The following is a 16,972-nucleotide window of genomic DNA, read 5'->3' as shown; positions in this document are numbered from 1 at the left end:
TGTTTTATTACTACGGCAGAATCCCTCAGGGTTTTACTTTCTTGTGAAAATTAGAGCTTTTGTTATTTAAACTTCGCTGGGACAACCAAATCTATGAAAATGAAAGGAATAGCAATGACGTCATCGTGTAACCGTACATCAAAAGATAAGAATTGTGATCTGTTTAGTTTTTTTTTTTTTAGCCAGGCTTAAAATATCTGTAGATTCAAGGAATTATAACCTTTGCGTCGAGAGCATGCCAGAGACCGATTTTGGCATGCCCGGCATGACCCAGATTATGGCACGCCCGGCATTCCAGAGAATTTAGCATGCCGGGCACGTCAGAAAATTTGGCATGCCCGGCATGCCGGAGATTTTGCTGGGTATGAATTACTTATTACTAGAACCTAGGCTTCTCGCGGCCTAAGTGAGAAGGTCACAGAACCTCAAAGTATGCTTACAGGGCATGCGAAATTCTGTTGCATGCCAATTTCAATGCAAAACCACTCTGGGGCCACCCCCTCTATTACCAGTGAGCAAATCATTGACGATAGGCATGGGAAAAATCCTTGCATGCTAACCAACATTGAAAACGTAGCAGAAATGTCCTCAATTGCTGAGTCATGCCCAAGGGAGGCTTTAAAATACAGAATTTCCTGACATGGATGAGGGAATTTTCCGTAAACAGCATGTGATCATGCCGGCTAGGACGTATTGCCTCCGTATTGCCCCTTTTTACAGCTAGCTAGGCTCATTTTTAGGTTCCAAGGCCTGAAATGACGAAAAATTCATGCCCTAAATGTAAAAAGTCCAAAAACGTCCTCGAAATTTTAGTTTCCAAGCCGTTCTCGCCAACCCACTCTTCCGGACAATTTCTGGTTTCGCTCGTTGTTTTTCTCTGTGACGAACAGCTGATCTTCTTTTTGCTGTACGTAACGTACAATGATTTTTTAAGCCTGTAAGTAAGTTTGGAGCCCATCGAAACATTAAACCTTTAGGATTTTCCTCATTTTTCGGTAACTCAGCTGCAGTTTTCTCATGTTTGTTTGTCTTCTTGCCAAGAAGTTACCCGCATTAGCCTCGCTTTCGCGCGAAAGCAAGCACTCGCCCTAGGCCGCCCGGGAATACGAAACTTGCCTATAGTAGCGGGCGGGACAAAGTTTAAACTTCACGCGTTACGGTTTTTACCACAAAAAAAAAAACCTATAGACACTGAAAGACGATTACGAAGAAAACAAAACCGAGAAACAAACAGAGAATTTAAAAAAGAGGTTTTAGAAACTTGATATAAACGAAGAGGTTAAGGTAGTCATTAAAACTAAAATTTGATTTCAATACTTACAATGATAACTTAAATGCACGAAGCCGTCCATGTACAACAACAAACTAATAAATTCTTTGCTTTTATGAGGCTTTAAGTATCCATAAGTATTAAACTACTTAGTCCCGGACTTCTTTTCTGGGTTTATGTAATCAAACTTCGCCCATTGGAAAACATAACCAAAGTACAAGTGTTTTTCTTGTCAATTATTTGTCGTGCAGGCACCGTCCATGATAAGGCAGGGGAAATGGATATCGTTTCTAGTGCTTTAAAAAAGCAAACATTATCAGTAGGGGACCAATTTTGGTGGCCAAAACAATTCAGGTGATGACTCAAAATTTATCCACTAGTGATTCCCCATTCAAGTGAAAATTCCTGCCAAATTACTCATTCAGTTTTATTTGCTAGACGCCCGCCTAGCGGTTTTGGATCGGACTAAAATGGCAGACACAAATCGAACACACAGCAAATTAGTAGCACGTGTAAAAAAGAGCAAGAAAATGCTAGGCCTATGGCTAACGAGCAAAGTAAACCGAAAATATGGACGAGTAATTTTTTCTTTTAACTTCGACGAAAATAACGTTTCGCTGAATCTCTTCCGTAGAAACTACGGGTATTAGAGCTGCCAACACAAATCTGCGGTTTTTTTTTACTTTGGCCCGTGCATTTAGGCCACAGCCTCTTTTCTAGTCCGCTTTTTCATAGCAGTGTTGTTTTTCACTAGTCTGTTCATGAATAATTTATATTTCACCCTATGCAAGTGATGGTTTTCATAACCAGCAACACAAAACTGTAGTTCAATAAGTTAACCAGCAGTTGCGAATTTGTCAGATTTTTATTTCTTTTATACATAATAAAAAGTACCTGTCTTTTAGACAATTGCAGCACTGTATAATAATGTCAGTTTTCTTAATTTTACTGCGGTTTGTGAAACGTCCTTTTCAAATGCTTTACAGAGGTCTCTTTTAAGGTTGGGGTGGAAAAAATGGCATTGTTGCTGACATTGTCTTTGCAGGTTAAGCAAAGCTTTTGCGGTGATTGCCAGTAATGGCTCTTCAAAGTCAATAACATACTACAAGAACTAAAGCTGGGTGCCCCTAAATCTCAAATACTAGGTTTAGCATTATCTTTCGCGCTGAATTCCAGTAAAAGCACGAACGCCGATGTTCTTTCTCGATGGGCAATCTATCAGGCAGGATTACACAAAAATCTTTAAAATGACGATTTTGCTAGTGTAGTATGTACTCCCTAAGGAAATACTTATACTAATTTACAAATAAAAGTCGTATAATCAAAGTATTCTGTTGTTAAATCTATTTCACACTGCATTATTTTTGTCACTCTCTGGCTCTGCTGGTACAACGTTTTTCAGTTCTACTGTACCAGCGCCGTTGCTTTCTTCAGGGTAATAAGGAAGAAAGGGAATGTACTTGGCGCATTTGTAAGTGCTCAACTTTCTTAAACCAAAAGGCAGATCATAAACATTAAGATCCTCCTGATCAGCCTCTGTATCATGTCTCCATACCGTCATGCCTCGCTCTTCAAGCGACCCAGGGATCGTGTTATCTAGAATCAGACCTGTTATTCCACCAATTAACATGTTAGTTCGTAGAAGAACGGTAATGATTTGGTCCACCTCTGGTTCACCTGTAGTGAGAAAGCCAGAAACGGTTCATTATTTAATTAAACAGAGGAAAACAGAAGCCCCGGATTGTTATATTCGCGCGCCAGTCTGGGGAGACTCATGGGGAGACAATATATATAAGTTAATTTCTTATCTCAGTTAAAATTCATTAGCATACATTATCATACCCAAAATCAATAGAAAAGTAAAAATTAACTACAATATATATATAAAAAGATATGGTCACCTCGCTTAGGGGTAGAAATTGAGGATTTTGATGGTGTTCAGGACGCAAAGCGAATATTTTTACCCATTTAACAAATCGACAGCAATTTCCATGGTTTATACTCTTTTATTATTCAACTTGCATACGCTGTACGAATTCCGATTTTCTGATTGGCTGATTTGTACCACGTGATACTAGGTTGTGACGAAACAACCACCCTGACCTTGTCAGATGCAGACATTTATTCTCTTATTGATGATACAATTCTTAAAAAGACCAAGAAAGCAGCTGCTTTGGGAATATCTGTTTTGAAAGGTAAGATTGCAAATTTCAAATTTTTCATTCAAGCTAGTTGAGATGTTTTTGCGTGTTGTCAACAGTTTTGCCAGCTTTGTGCAGTGTGTTCAATTTGAATAATAAAAATGTTAACGCACTCATTGCTCGTAAATTATCGGGATTTACCTGTACTCGTTCACTAACAATGAACTCGAAATTTTCAATACCGCATGTATTGAAATTTCTCGTTCATTGTTAGTGAACTCGTGCAGGTAAATCCCGATAATTCACTCGCTGAGTGCCTTAACCTGTAAATCGACTATAGAAAAGACGTCAAAATGATCAAAACTCTTTGATCATTTTAACGTCATTTCTATGGGCAATAAGTATAATTATAGACGATGAAAAATTGTAGTTCGCGTAGCAGGCGCCGGATTTTAAGGGCGAAAGGAGAAATATCGAGGACGCGCACGTGCATAACATTTACACAAAAAAGGGAGGACATTTTTTCGCTTAAACATAAAACCCATAAAATTTGACGTGGTGGGTGAACGAACCGCTTCAGATTATATCCAAATCAGCTGGACAGACTAAAAACAGTAGAAAATTACATTGTCTCAAATCACAGCTCAAATTTTATGAAGATTGCCAAACGGAATGACCCGAGCCACTTGATTTTCCAACGGGAATTTCCGGTTTTTCCAGGTAAACGGTAAATAACGCAGGCCTTCTCCTCGTCCTTTTCCCGCCTTCTCGTGTTCCCCTCGCGCGATAGAAAAAAAAAACTTACCAAAACACTACCGGCCCCTGTCACGCAGGTTAGGAACGGTAAGTATATTTCCACCAAAAACAAAGCATTAACATTTTACTATTATTTGGGTCGTTACGCAACACGCGGGGAGCAGCGAAATGTATCAACCCAGCTGCATGAAAGACAAGGAAATCTTCGACCAATTACCTGTGTTGATTATGCCCTTATTCTCTGGTTTAGACAGCCAATAGGGTAGTGCCATACCAAAAACCACTGAAAATCCCAGGATAAAGAGATTTCTTGAAGAATTCAAGTCTACAAACTGTAGATTTGATATACCGACAGCCGTGATCATTCCAAACATTACCATGAAAACCCCGCCCACTATGGGGTTTGGGATCGTCGCAAAGAGTGCGCCAAACTTTCCCAGAATGCTTAGAAAAATCATTATCACGGCCCCATACTGCACCACGCGGCGACTACCAACCTGTGAGAGAAAATAAAGGAACTGTTTAGTTACGAAATGGGGGAGTGTTTAAGATGTTTATCATAAACATTAGTAAAATACACAAGAAGGAGTGTTTAAGACAACATGTCAGCGAGAAGGTTTGGACATGCTAAACACAAACTGTTATTTTATTGAAAATCTTCAAAACTCTCCTGACTCTAAATCTCTTCATATTTGTACTCTTTTTGTTTTAATTTCGTATTTATATTACCTTCTTAAGTGTTAAATTACGTTTACAATATAAGTGGAACTGTCTTTTTGACCTCGGGCTAAACGTGAGAGATTGTAGGGGCTGATACATAAAGCTTCGACTGAATGGCGTAAAGGGCTCTAAAAATGTTCACTTCCCTAATAATCCACAGGTTTTCCACCATTAAGGCCACAAAAGTTCAGCCGAATTCTTAACCTTGCTACATCAGGCATAGAGCGTTTTCACATGAAATCATGGCGCCCATGTTGGTGTTCCAAACAAACACTGTTGGAGTAGAGCTCTTTTCTTATGTAAATTTTTTCTTTTGTTTTAATAAATTTACGTGGACGCTGGCTACGTGAGTGAAAAAGCTGTATAAAGACGTTCGTTTCGTAAAACAAGAAAGGGAAAAGAGACATGAACCTATACATACCTTCGTGATACCAATCGCTCCTATGTTTTCACTGTAAGACGTGGTTCCATTTCCGCTACCCCAGGCCCCCGCCAACAGGCATCCAATACCCTCCATACCAATGCCTCTATTTATAGCGTGTCTTGGAGGCGGAGGAGCGCCAGAAAGTCGTGCGCATGCGTAATAGTCACCAACTGACTCTATCATGGAAGCTAGTACTCCTGCCAGCATTCCAAAGACGCTTGCGACACTTATTGTGGGAGTTCCCCATTGACCTATGACAACAAGTGAAAAATACGCTAGAATCTTATAACGTACGTCCAAATAACACACAAAAAAATCAGACAAATTCATTCATAATTTTATGAAATATTTCAACTTATCCTATCGTCCTTCTTGTTTAGTTTGTTTACCCTTTCTTTAGTTACCGCATAGCCATAAAATAGAAAGATATTCAAGGGAGTGGAATAGCAGCCATAAAATCATCTTTTGAACTCACGCTTTCAGGACTTTGCTTTCAATAAAGAACTAAAAAGGACCACCTCACGAGGCTATTGCTCTTTTACGTCACTTCTGACCAAAGTCATTACTAAATGGCTTTACCCATATATATTTACGCTCTTATATAAATACGAAGAAGATATCAGTCAAATTATATATATTAAGAAGCACTAACCATTATTACTCAGTGTTTGGGGGTGATTTTCGCAGGTATATCATTGTAACTGAAACTTGAAAAAATTGGCCCAATTTGCTCAAATTTCAGTTCATTTTTATTCTTATAATCCGTAGCAACAGGCGACAGCTGGACCGTTAATTTTGGAATTCAATTAATTCGAAGACACGTTTCAGCTTTTTGAAGATACAGAATATGTCTATTTTTTAAAAAAATTACGTTACATGTAAGTCAGTAGATGGGACAACTATGTTCCATTTTTTTCTTGGTCTTTACCGCTCGCCACTGCCCGGCTGGCCTTGTATCAAAAAAGGCACCTCTCATATTTGCCACTAAAAGAACGCTGTAATTGTCACGCTTTGAGCAAATAAGCTAATTTTCTAACCTGGATAAGGAAATCTGAACCATTTTGCCTCTTCCAAAACATATATTCTTGCATCTGTTCTTGCAAGGTATTGCGGATTTTTTGGATCATCTGTAAATCCACCAGCTGCGGTTATAATGGCACTGATAATCCAAGAAAATACAATTCCAAGCAAAATCTACAGAAAATATAGAACGCCATAAACGGTCGTTACAGACTTTGTTATATGAACTTTTTCTGTGAAAGGTTCTGGTTAGGGGACATCGATATAAAGGGGAAAAAAAAAAGAGATTCTTCTTAGAGTTCTTTCGAAAAATTGTGTAACCTCGTCCCCAGGCTTTCACTGAATTTGACGATGTGTTGTTCCAGAAAATATCCACACACCCCCGTCCGTAATAGAAAATTAATCTCCAAGGGAGGTATGGATTTTTAAACAAAGCAGTGAAATTTGCTCAGTTATGTACGGAAATAGCTAAATGCAAACTGTCAAGTCTCTGTCAATCTCGCTAGTCTCTAGAACTCATTTTCTTCCACTCTGTGCTTTTGACTTTGTTGCTGGTCAACAGAAGTAGCCTCCTACTCAGACCAGCGCCGTAGCTAGTATGAGGCCAACCGAGGCACTCGCCTCGGTAAAATTTTGACGAATTTCGCCGATCATTTTTATTTTACATAAGCGATCATCGGATATTTTTACCGCATCATGATATTACAAAGAATTCAGCAATTCAGTCAATATACTATGAAAAAATTACCATATCATCGATCTCAAGGGGCTACGTACGTTAACTCAAATTTTTTTTGAACAAATACTGATCAAAACCATTGGCGAGGTTAACGGTCACCCAGATTATGTAGCTTGTTTCTGATTATTGCTTTTTAAATTCCACTTAAATTAACTCGAAAAAAAGTTACCGAAAGGCCCAGAAAACGCTGCAAATCGCATTTCCGAGAGACTAAAGTTCAAAATTTCTCGGGGGGGGGGGGGGCATGCCCCCGAACCCCCCTAGCAACTCCCGCCTGCCTCGGTTGGCCGTTTGGTCTGGCTACGGCACTGCAGACGTTGTCTCTGCGTAGGCTGGTCTCGATTGTGAGTAAAAGGGTTTGTAATTCATTGTTGCTACTTACCGGGAACATCCTAAACAAAGGAAATCTGGTAATATGCATTCCTTTTTCCCTTGAGTAGCCAGGGAAAGGAATTTCGATGTTCTTCAGATACTGCGAGAAAACTGCAACAAGTACAATGGTCCTAAAAGAAATAAAAATACATTGTAAATATAGGGTAATCGACTTTTAAGAGCAGAATGAAAAGCAGAATGAAAGTTATTAAATTCTTAAACACAGAGAAAGTAAGCCACAAATGAGATTTAAAAAAGGGAGAAGTGGTTTTAGCACTTACGTCGCGGAAATTCCCCAGTGTATTCCTGTTAAAGAAAACAACTGCGCTTCTTAGTACGAAATTGTCGAGTATCTATTTACACCAGGGGCAATAGAAGTCAATAATGAATTCCATTAGGTTAATTGAATTCTATAAAAGGGCTCTATTATATGCCGGTTTAAGACATTTCGCAAGGTTAAGCCCATGTATGTGCCGCAACAAAAAGTAATGTTCTTCCCTAATTTGGTCTGAAATTGGATAGCCTGTTCCAGGCTCCAAAACAAAAATGTACAAAGATGTATAGAGATCGTGAGCAAGCTACCACTATTTCCCAGATTACGCGCGTCGTATGTTGGCTTGGCTTGTTTTCTCGACGTCCCTACTCTCTAAGGCCCTGACACAAGCTAAAAAATGGGTAAAGATTTAGCCCTTTGTGTCGAAAATTAGGTAAGATTTTGTGCTCTTTGGAACTTCACTGTCTGGAGTTGGCTATACTTTTTGAGAAAAGTTATTCAGGTCTGAAATAGGTTAAGGAAGATTACATGTTTTTTCGTCTGATTTCAGGAAGCATGTCACACAGCCTGACGACATCAACCCAAATGTGCAAAGAGTACCCCACCCCACCCCACCCTACCCTACGAGCAAGCTCTCCTATTTGGGCGAGCAAAGCGAGCCGCGCGCGCAGGTTAACCCCAACCTCCGCCCCCTGCACTGGATTGTACCGTATTTGGTGGATTAGCCGCAGCAGATGGGAGTAAAATTACCAAAACGCTGCCCTCGTATAAACTCCCTACCCATTCAGAAGAATGCGGCGTTTATTCCGGGATTGTAAGAAAAAAATCTCGGTCGATTATATTACGATTACGAATTACGATCTCAGCATAAAACAACATAACAATATTTATGCAGAAGATTTATCGAAATTGTCATCAGTGATTTATAAACCCCGCATCAGAAACGCTAAAAGTATAATAAACGCCGCGTCGTTTAATCGATTAAATACGGTATTGCTACTAAGGAAAGAAGTTACGACAGACGTCAGATTGTTTTTATACCTGAGAAGTCTGCTGAGGCCTGGAAGAGTGCAAGACCCACCAATGTGATGGTGGGAGCTATAGTTAGTGGTCCAACAAAACGGAGCAGAAATCCAACCAGTCCAGTAAAGCCGATTAGAATTTGGAACATGGCCGCAACCATGATGGCTCCTTGAATCTAAAAAACAAAGTATTTTTTTATTATTTTGTGAACACTAATAAAATACCAGGTGAACTTTCGGGCGAAAACATGATATCTTCACACGGGAAAATAGCATGTTATCTTCACACGTGAAAAGGTCCACGCTGTTATGGCTACATATTAAATCGCGCCTTTCACAGCCAAAATCTACTACAGTGAAATGGTTTGGTATTTCATTGGTGTTTATATGATAAATAGGCGCGAACGAGTGAAATAGTTCTTCAACAAGAGAAAAGAAATTTCGTATCTCCGCGCAGCCTTGTAATATCCTCTATTTATTTCCGTGTAAAAAAAGAAGATAACGGCAGGTTAAATGGTACTCCTTTGTTTCAGTGTGTTAGTCTTGCCTCCCAGCATAGAGGTTTCGTACCACGTGACTGATCAACTGCAAATGCAAAGGCCTCATTGGACGGTTCTGTTATATATCCCCGGATGTGCCGTTCAGTAACCAATTCAGTTGTAAAATGAACATTACAAGATGCAATTACCTCTCTCATTCGTGGTTTCCATGCATCAGTGAAGACAGTTGTTGGCAGGTTAGTGGACACGTTTGCATCTGAAAAATATAACAATAATAATAATAATAACATCAACTTCAGCGTTTTGGTCTCTGTCATCGCCACAAAAATGCCGTAATTAGAGAGATTTAGAGTAGCGTTTACGGCAAACGTCAGACTCAATTTGAGAATTTCTCAAAATAGAAAATGAGCAGACAAAAACAGTCTATAACAATTCTAATGGCTGAAAACGACGTCGAACTACTTACGTGTTTTTTGACAAATAAGGGGAAACCTTAACTTGGTCATAAGGCACAAATTCACGTTTGCCGTCTGCCGTTTGCCGTAAACGAGACTCCAAATCTCTATAAATAATATGGTTGATCACCGTCGTCCCAAGCGCTAGCATCGTCATCATCTTAACTGTAAATTTCCGTCATAAGCAACACTTTGCCTCACGATTATATTCTGACAACATCAACGTTAATCGGAATCTTGTATGCCCCTGTAAAGACTATACAGAGGAAATTTCTAGGCTCACATTTTTATTGCGAACAGAGGTTTTGTACGTTCTGACGCACGTGACTTACACGCAACTGGTTGTTAAAGAAACGACAGAGCATGCGTGATAGGAAGTCCGTCGGGTCATTTTTCTCTCTCCTCGAGATAAGGACGAGAGACCGTAGGTCCCGTCTCACAGCACTTTCAATAATCTGTTCTCGTGGGACATAAAAGAACCCACACCACTGTTCGAAAAGAGTAGGGGACGTAGACCCCGGTGGTGTGGTCAACCCTGTTGTGGGATTGAGTAGGGATGGCACCTCGAATGGGACATGAGTTCCCTTCTTGCCCATTCCCTCTGGGCAGGTCTGTGTTCATAAAAGCTGCTAAAATAAAATAAAGACCCTTGCTTGCTTCAGATCAGGTAGTTTGCGCTTTAGAAGCATTTCTATCCTTTGTTCACATTTCGTAATAACAAATCTTGGATCAGTATATGCGTATGTTACCTGTTGGTGCCATTGTCGGTGCAGAGGATGATGGGCATTGCCATTTAGGAAGACTGAGAATAGCAATGGTTGGAGTAAGGAACGAGAAGGTGCCGCCTTGCACGATGGGAAGCCTGAGTGAGGCAAGAGAGTTTGAACATAAGATTGTAATAATGAAATTCAAAAAAAAATTGACTTAATGAATGGCGATTTCGGTTTATTTAAAATCAAGGAGCCTTTCCCTCTACTTGCAGTTAGAAACGGCAAGTGATAAAAACCTTATGGTTTCTCAAATTGTAAGTGAACTTAAGGTCTCACACGAGTTGTATAGTCTTAGAATTTTTCCCCCCGCTAAGAGGTTGGGGGCAATTGAGAGATGCAAATCAGCAAAAACGATGACCTAGAGATGAAGGACTTTTAAGCCTCAAAAGTGTCTCGCTTACCAAGAGAACTAGCCTGGGAGCAAGCTCTCCGGGGGGCTCTGGCGGGGGGAGGGGAAAATGAAGGAGAGCTTGCAACTACGTTCCTGGAATTTGAATTCCACCTCCAATCCCCCTGTGGCTCCCCGTCGACTGAGCTTTCAGATTTCCGCCAATCAGCGCGAAGGCAGAAACCAGCGCGAATGTGAACAAACATTGAAAAACACGTGGCAAGGGTAATGACGTCATTACTAATGTCATCTCCGCCAATCGGCATTTCGCATCGACTTTTTCGATGCAGATATTCAAATTCCAGAGACGTAGTTGTAAGCTTTCCTTCCTTTTCCCGCCTTGCCGCCAGAGCGCCCCGGGAGAGCTTGCTCGCAGGCTACAAGAGACCTTTGTGTTCTTGTACTTACATAACAACTTTCATATTTTTTTAGGATAAGAGGAGCTACTAAGCGATGTACATTCATTAGCCTTATTCACGATACTTGCCATCTTTGCATGCGCTTAATGACTGATGGGATAAAAGCTATGTCATGTGTTTTCTCAGGGTCAAACAAGTGATAAAATTTGCAAGTGCAACAAATCACGGTGAATTTTCTTTATTCTAGACAATATTAAGGGCCTGTTTACATGAAGGTGGAGGACCCCAGGTATTTGAGGTAACCCGCCTGTTCATATAATCTCTCATTTTAATTTGATCACGTTTACATGATAGGTGGGGTGACCCGCCAATATTACTTCACCTATCTAGGGCCTCTCACCTCCATGTAAACAGGCCCTAAATGAGGAATTTTTCAGCTTAATGACGATAATGGCAAACTGTGGATGGAAGCGATTTATTTCTTATACATTTGTCACATTGTTACTTTAATTCTCGAAAAATGAGCTCAGTCTCGCTCCTCCCCTCTCTTTTCTCGTGTAGGAGCACGACCGAGCCTGAGAGAACGGCGGAAATCGACACTAAAATAACGCAATCAAAAACAACAACAACAACAAAGAAAACATCGACAAGCTGTTCTATGATACCTCCTACCTGTTTCCGAAGATTGTTTGCAAAAGAGTACAGAGGCCAGAAACAAAGAATATAGTACTGATTATCTCACTGGTGGCCAGAGGATTCTGATCGTAACACATTGGCTTTGCTAATACAAGAGGAATGGCCAGCGTTGAACCAAACATGGTTAAGTAATGCTAAAAAAAATAAAAAGAACAATTTAATATAAGCATGCGAGCCAGCTCTCCGTTGATAGCGAACGAAGCGATCCGGGAAAGAACGCGCGTGCGAGTGGCGAAGCATCTCGTTTCGCGTGCTGCTCTCGCGTGATTTCTCGAGACTCTTCCAAATGGAGGGCTTGCTAGCAAGTTAATTTTCTTTTGTCTTTAATAACACTACGTGTTGCGGCGAACGGCGGCACACCATAACATTCACGAGGCATTCTATAAAGACTCACAAGTGCAGTTGAACGTTACAATTACACGTATTAAACTACTTCATGAGAAATTTTCTGCAATTTGATTGGCTTAGAGCAGTGGTATTTCAGCTTAATTTGAAATACCTACATGTGAATATTACAAACCTTTTGCAGGTAGTAGTATTACCAACTAATCATGATTTGTACGTGGTATTTGGCATAAGTACCACTCGTGATATTTTAAACTTGTCTCAAATTTCACTCGCCTAATGATCCCTAACGGCTCGTGAAATTTCGTATAACAATTTCGAAATATCACTCGTGGTATAAATGCCAAAAATCACTACAAATCATGCTATTACCTATACAAATTTCGATTTCCTGCGAATGAAAGCGATAAACTCGAAGAAAAACCGTTGCAAAATAGATAAATAAAACTTCTGTATGTTTTTGTAATTTTAACTCGGTGTGGACTCATGCACGCCGTTGTCAAGGCGGCGAGATTCAGGAGACGGACGGAGATACGACACATCTCTTATCTCGATCCCAGATGTTGCGATCCTTCTGATCAGCATCAACGGTCTCTTGCCCGCTCCACCAGATAAGGAACGGCTCCTTACCAGCTAAAGGCAACAAGGGGTTTGGGAACGAGAAGGGATGGTCGTATAGCTGTGCGCATGCGTAAGATATGGCCATGACGTGGTGATGTGTCGTGTCTCGATTGGTTTTAGATGCTTATGTACCGGCGAGGTTACCTGAAATCCCAGGACAATACTGAGATACCATGGTGGGCATTCATCAATGACATAAGAAAGTCCCAAGGCGTTTTTACGCCTTGCATTTGTTTCCTCCTGTGGAACAGAGAAAAATTATAGCAGTCAAATCGAAGAGTTTGAAATCGATTTTCTTAGCCACAACAAATGACAGTACTTATTTACTGGGTGTGTTCCTGCTTCCTGTGTGGGTTTTTTCCCGATCCGTTGCGATTTAAGCTATTTCCTCTAGTGTAAACTCGGGATAAAGGAAATCGCTTAAATCGCAACCGATGGGCAAAATAACCACACAGGAAGCAGGAACACACCAAGTAAATAAGTTAAAGCGTGTTTCATTGAAAATAACTGCGATTATTTATTTCTCGAATCTATTGTCTGAATTCCCACACAAATCCTTTATCTGGACGACCATTTTGAAAATTACCCCCTGGGGGGGGGGGGTACTTTGGGAATTTCTGGGTGGGGATGTGCCGCGAGGACCCTGGAACCCTTGACCTATACCAGAGCTAGTTCAGCTGAATTTTGCTACCCTATACTAGAGTAAACTCCCAAAATCACCCTATCCTAGAGTAGCTGTTTCCCCAGTCTAGATAAAATCTTCAACCAACTGATCAGTTTCCTGAAAAATGATACCCTATTCTAGACCCAAACGCTCTGATTTATATACCTTATCCTAGAGTAAACTGCTTGAAACCATACTCTTCACAGCGGCACATACCCATATAGCCCATATATGGCAGTACCCCCCCCCCCCCGGGAAAATTACGCAACCGCACATACTCTCATATTGAGCTTGGGTAGCCTGTGTTTTCTACAGGTAGTTTGAACTATGCGACTGACAGCGACGAGAAGGACTTCCTAACTGCTAGAAGCCATGCCGGCAATACCATAAGCCCCTGATCACAGGGTATGTCTCTTTAGATTGACCAGAAAGTTTTCTATATCCTTTATTATCCCCGATAAAATGATTTCTTAGAAATGAATTGCCAGTCTGAAAGTTCAGTAAGTGTGATCCAGCGAAAGGCCTTTTTTGTAACATGCAAAAGCGTTCCGGATATGGGGTCATTATCCAGAAAGTTGGATGAAAAAGATCCCAAAAATGTGCGGATGGTCACATTTTAATAAGAATAAGTTGCAGTACATGACACAAAACCTGACTCCACTAACACATTTACGTGAAAAATCTGCGAAATCTCAGGAAATCTTAAGAAAGTCTCCTGCCTAAGGATAAAAGGACAGAAATAGACTGCTAACTCTTTTGAAAAAGATCATTCATAGCTAAAGCTGTTTACGGAAGACCTCCTGTTGCTATTATACAGTTCTGCATTGAAAACATCCTTCAGGTCTTTGCCTTCCACGCAGACGGTCTTAGAGCTTTGTCACGCGTTCCTGCCCCAACAGATGGTGTCAAGAATTTTAAGGCAAAAAAGGCTATCGATTTTTTATTTTCTATTTTTGGAATAATCGGGCAAAGCGCAAATATTGCCTTTTCCACGTAACACAACGTCTTAGACTTGCTTGAAGGAGTCTACATACGTATTGAAACCCGATCTAACCGGTATTTGATTGCTGGATATTCCGATCCAAAGTAGCCATTATAAAGTATTTGGGTTAGTGGCTTCCACAAGGTTGGTATAAAAGTTTTCCGATGGATAGGTAGCCGTTTTTTAATAAGACATGGAGTTAGTCGCTACCTTTGGGGCGGTAATATGGTGCATTCATAAATAATATCATAACACAAAAGGGTTAAAGTAACAGCTAGAAAGAGGAAGAAAATTTTAAAACTTTACAACATTTTAACGACACCAGACAACTGATTTTACAGCTGGCAAAGCATGAAAAGAAAGACTAAGTTTTCAAGATCAGTCAGTCTTTGGCAATGGAGTTAATCCTTTTACTGGAACCTCAATGATTAGTATGACCTTTATTCATCACTGAAGCGTGCAAGCCAAGGGAAGCTGTCTTCTTATATCTTAATATTTTCCATGTACCATTCAATCGTCAAGTCATTTCGATAAGTTACATTAATTTAGACGCACGGGCTTTTGCAGATTTTGATTTACCGCAGTGCACAGCATTAATTGTAAACTAGGCGCGCTTTCGATGGAATTGTAGTGGCTAACGTCTGGGCTCACGTTAAAGCGTTTCGTCGCAAAGTAAATCACCAAATTAAAAGCACAAAACATCATTGTTGTTACTCACCTGGAGGCAGTCTTCACTAGCCATTTTTGGTCTTTCGCTTCTATTACGTGTAATATTTTAGCAAGCGTTCGCTAAACAGCAGGATAGGGTAGTAAGTGATCTAAGATTCAGGAGTTGTAATTATTCCGCAATCGTAGCGACACACAATACGATGTAATTTAACGAAAGTGGTCAATGAGAGGTCAACGCCATGACGAATCGTAAAAAGGGAACAATACGATATGCGTTGTATTTACAATAAGTTATATCCGACCGCGCCCAAGTAGCGGATTACTGCTTTCAAAGGTAGTCACGATGCGTTATGCGTTATATGTAGTACCAGTGTCATGCAAATTCAAGACTTGGTTGATACTCAGCGCTTTAGCTATGAATCAACTAAGTTCATTCTGGATAAATCAAGTAGGATCTGCATGTTTCATCTGCTTAACTTTTTTTTACACAACTAGAGGACCCATGAGGTTTTCTATGTTATTGTTGGATACTTGATTCCCGGTGGATTCCGGATTCAATCGTTAGCGGTATTCCAGATACCTTGAGCAGAATTCCAGAACTCCAGATTCCAATTCCATTTCATGAAGTTACTTGTAAGTTCTAAATATACATATAAATAAAACTGCAGTAAAAAAAATTCAGTTTCTTATTTCTTTTTCGGGTTCTCTTTTCTCTTCCAATAAATCCTGCAATTGTTATTTTTTTGTAATTTTCTAAAAATAGAAGTTTAAAAATGAAAAGGAGTAAACCAGCCATAGGGGGATCGAGAATTACCCTGCGAACAGTGGCTTCTCCCGGCCGGACGAGGACCAGGGGAGAGAAGCGAAGGGAGAGGCTCGGCGTCCAGCGTGGAGACACTACTGCTCATATTGTAGTTCTCGATCCATCCATGGCTGGTTTCCTCCTTTTCATTTTAAAAACTTCTATTTTTAGAAAATTACAAAAAAATGATATTAGAGCTGATCTAAGAGAATGATATGGCGATATGTATTTCGTGACGCTGGTGTTTTGCACTCTTTAAAGAGCCTCTCATAATCCAAATCCCATCAGCCTTAATTACCGGTAATTAGATGGGTCCAATCCATAATATCCATGTACAAATTCGCCTTATTGATCTCCATAAATCATCTTGAAGAATTAGCTGAAGGAATTTGATAAAAGATCAAAGCATTTTCCCCTTGGTATTTTTTAAAACTCTTGTAAGCTTTTCTCATATATTGTCAGGAGAAACGTGATGTTGGTCGACGCTTCAACTATAAATTAAAGTCGCCCATTGTAAATCAGGTGAGAAAAGCAAAACAGGATAGCTATATCAAGCAGTCCCGCCCGATTCAAGTAGCTGCCTGATACATTGACCAATCACAGAAAGCCTATACTAAATGAAGATTTGTTTTAAATATTGCCAGCTCATTCAGGATTGTCTAAGTGGTGGTCTTTCCTTGCTATGTAACTGAAGCATGTTTTTATGACCCTGATAGTAGCCTATCTGTACATATATAGGCTACATGCTATTTGAGATTTAATTACTGAAACTGCTACTCACACAGACAAGTTGAGGCTTAAAAATAATACTGAAGGCAGAAATAATCATCGTTAAAAATATTCTACAGAGGCCTTCCAAGTGCTTCTTTAAAAAAGCTAAAGCTAAGAATGAAAATAAGGGAGATTTAAAACTAAGCTCGGATTCTCGGAGATTTCCTCGCCACAGTCACTCCTCCCAAGTAATGTACAAATTTTAAATTTAA

The 16,972-nt window shown here is 40.1% G+C and overlaps 1 protein-coding gene across 1 annotated transcript; it reads right to left on the bottom strand.

Annotated features, from left to right (window-relative positions):
* Positions 1-2,116: 2,116 nt before the first annotated feature.
* On the bottom strand, positions 2,117-13,109 carry LOC140930744 (solute carrier family 23 member 2-like). Its single transcript, XM_073380452.1, has 11 exons — positions 13,017-13,109; positions 11,883-12,040; positions 10,443-10,555; positions 9,427-9,494; positions 8,758-8,914; positions 7,724-7,748; positions 7,453-7,573; positions 6,349-6,505; positions 5,309-5,562; positions 4,385-4,664; positions 2,117-2,947 (listed from the first exon to the last, which is right to left on the bottom strand). Exons 2-11 carry the CDS (start codon positions 12,026-12,028, stop codon positions 2,619-2,621), a joined length of 1,650 nt encoding a protein of 549 aa, XP_073236553.1. The 5' UTR covers positions 12,029-12,040; positions 13,017-13,109; the 3' UTR covers positions 2,117-2,618.
* Positions 13,110-16,972: the final 3,863 nt, after the last annotated feature.

Source organism: Porites lutea, chromosome 3 (assembly GCF_958299795.1).
Source record: "Porites lutea chromosome 3, jaPorLute2.1, whole genome shotgun sequence".
In the NCBI taxonomy this organism is placed as follows: Eukaryota; Metazoa; Cnidaria; class Anthozoa; order Scleractinia; family Poritidae; genus Porites; species Porites lutea.
The sequence above is the reverse complement of the archived record's forward strand: the minus strand, read 5'-3'. Positions and strand labels throughout refer to the sequence as shown.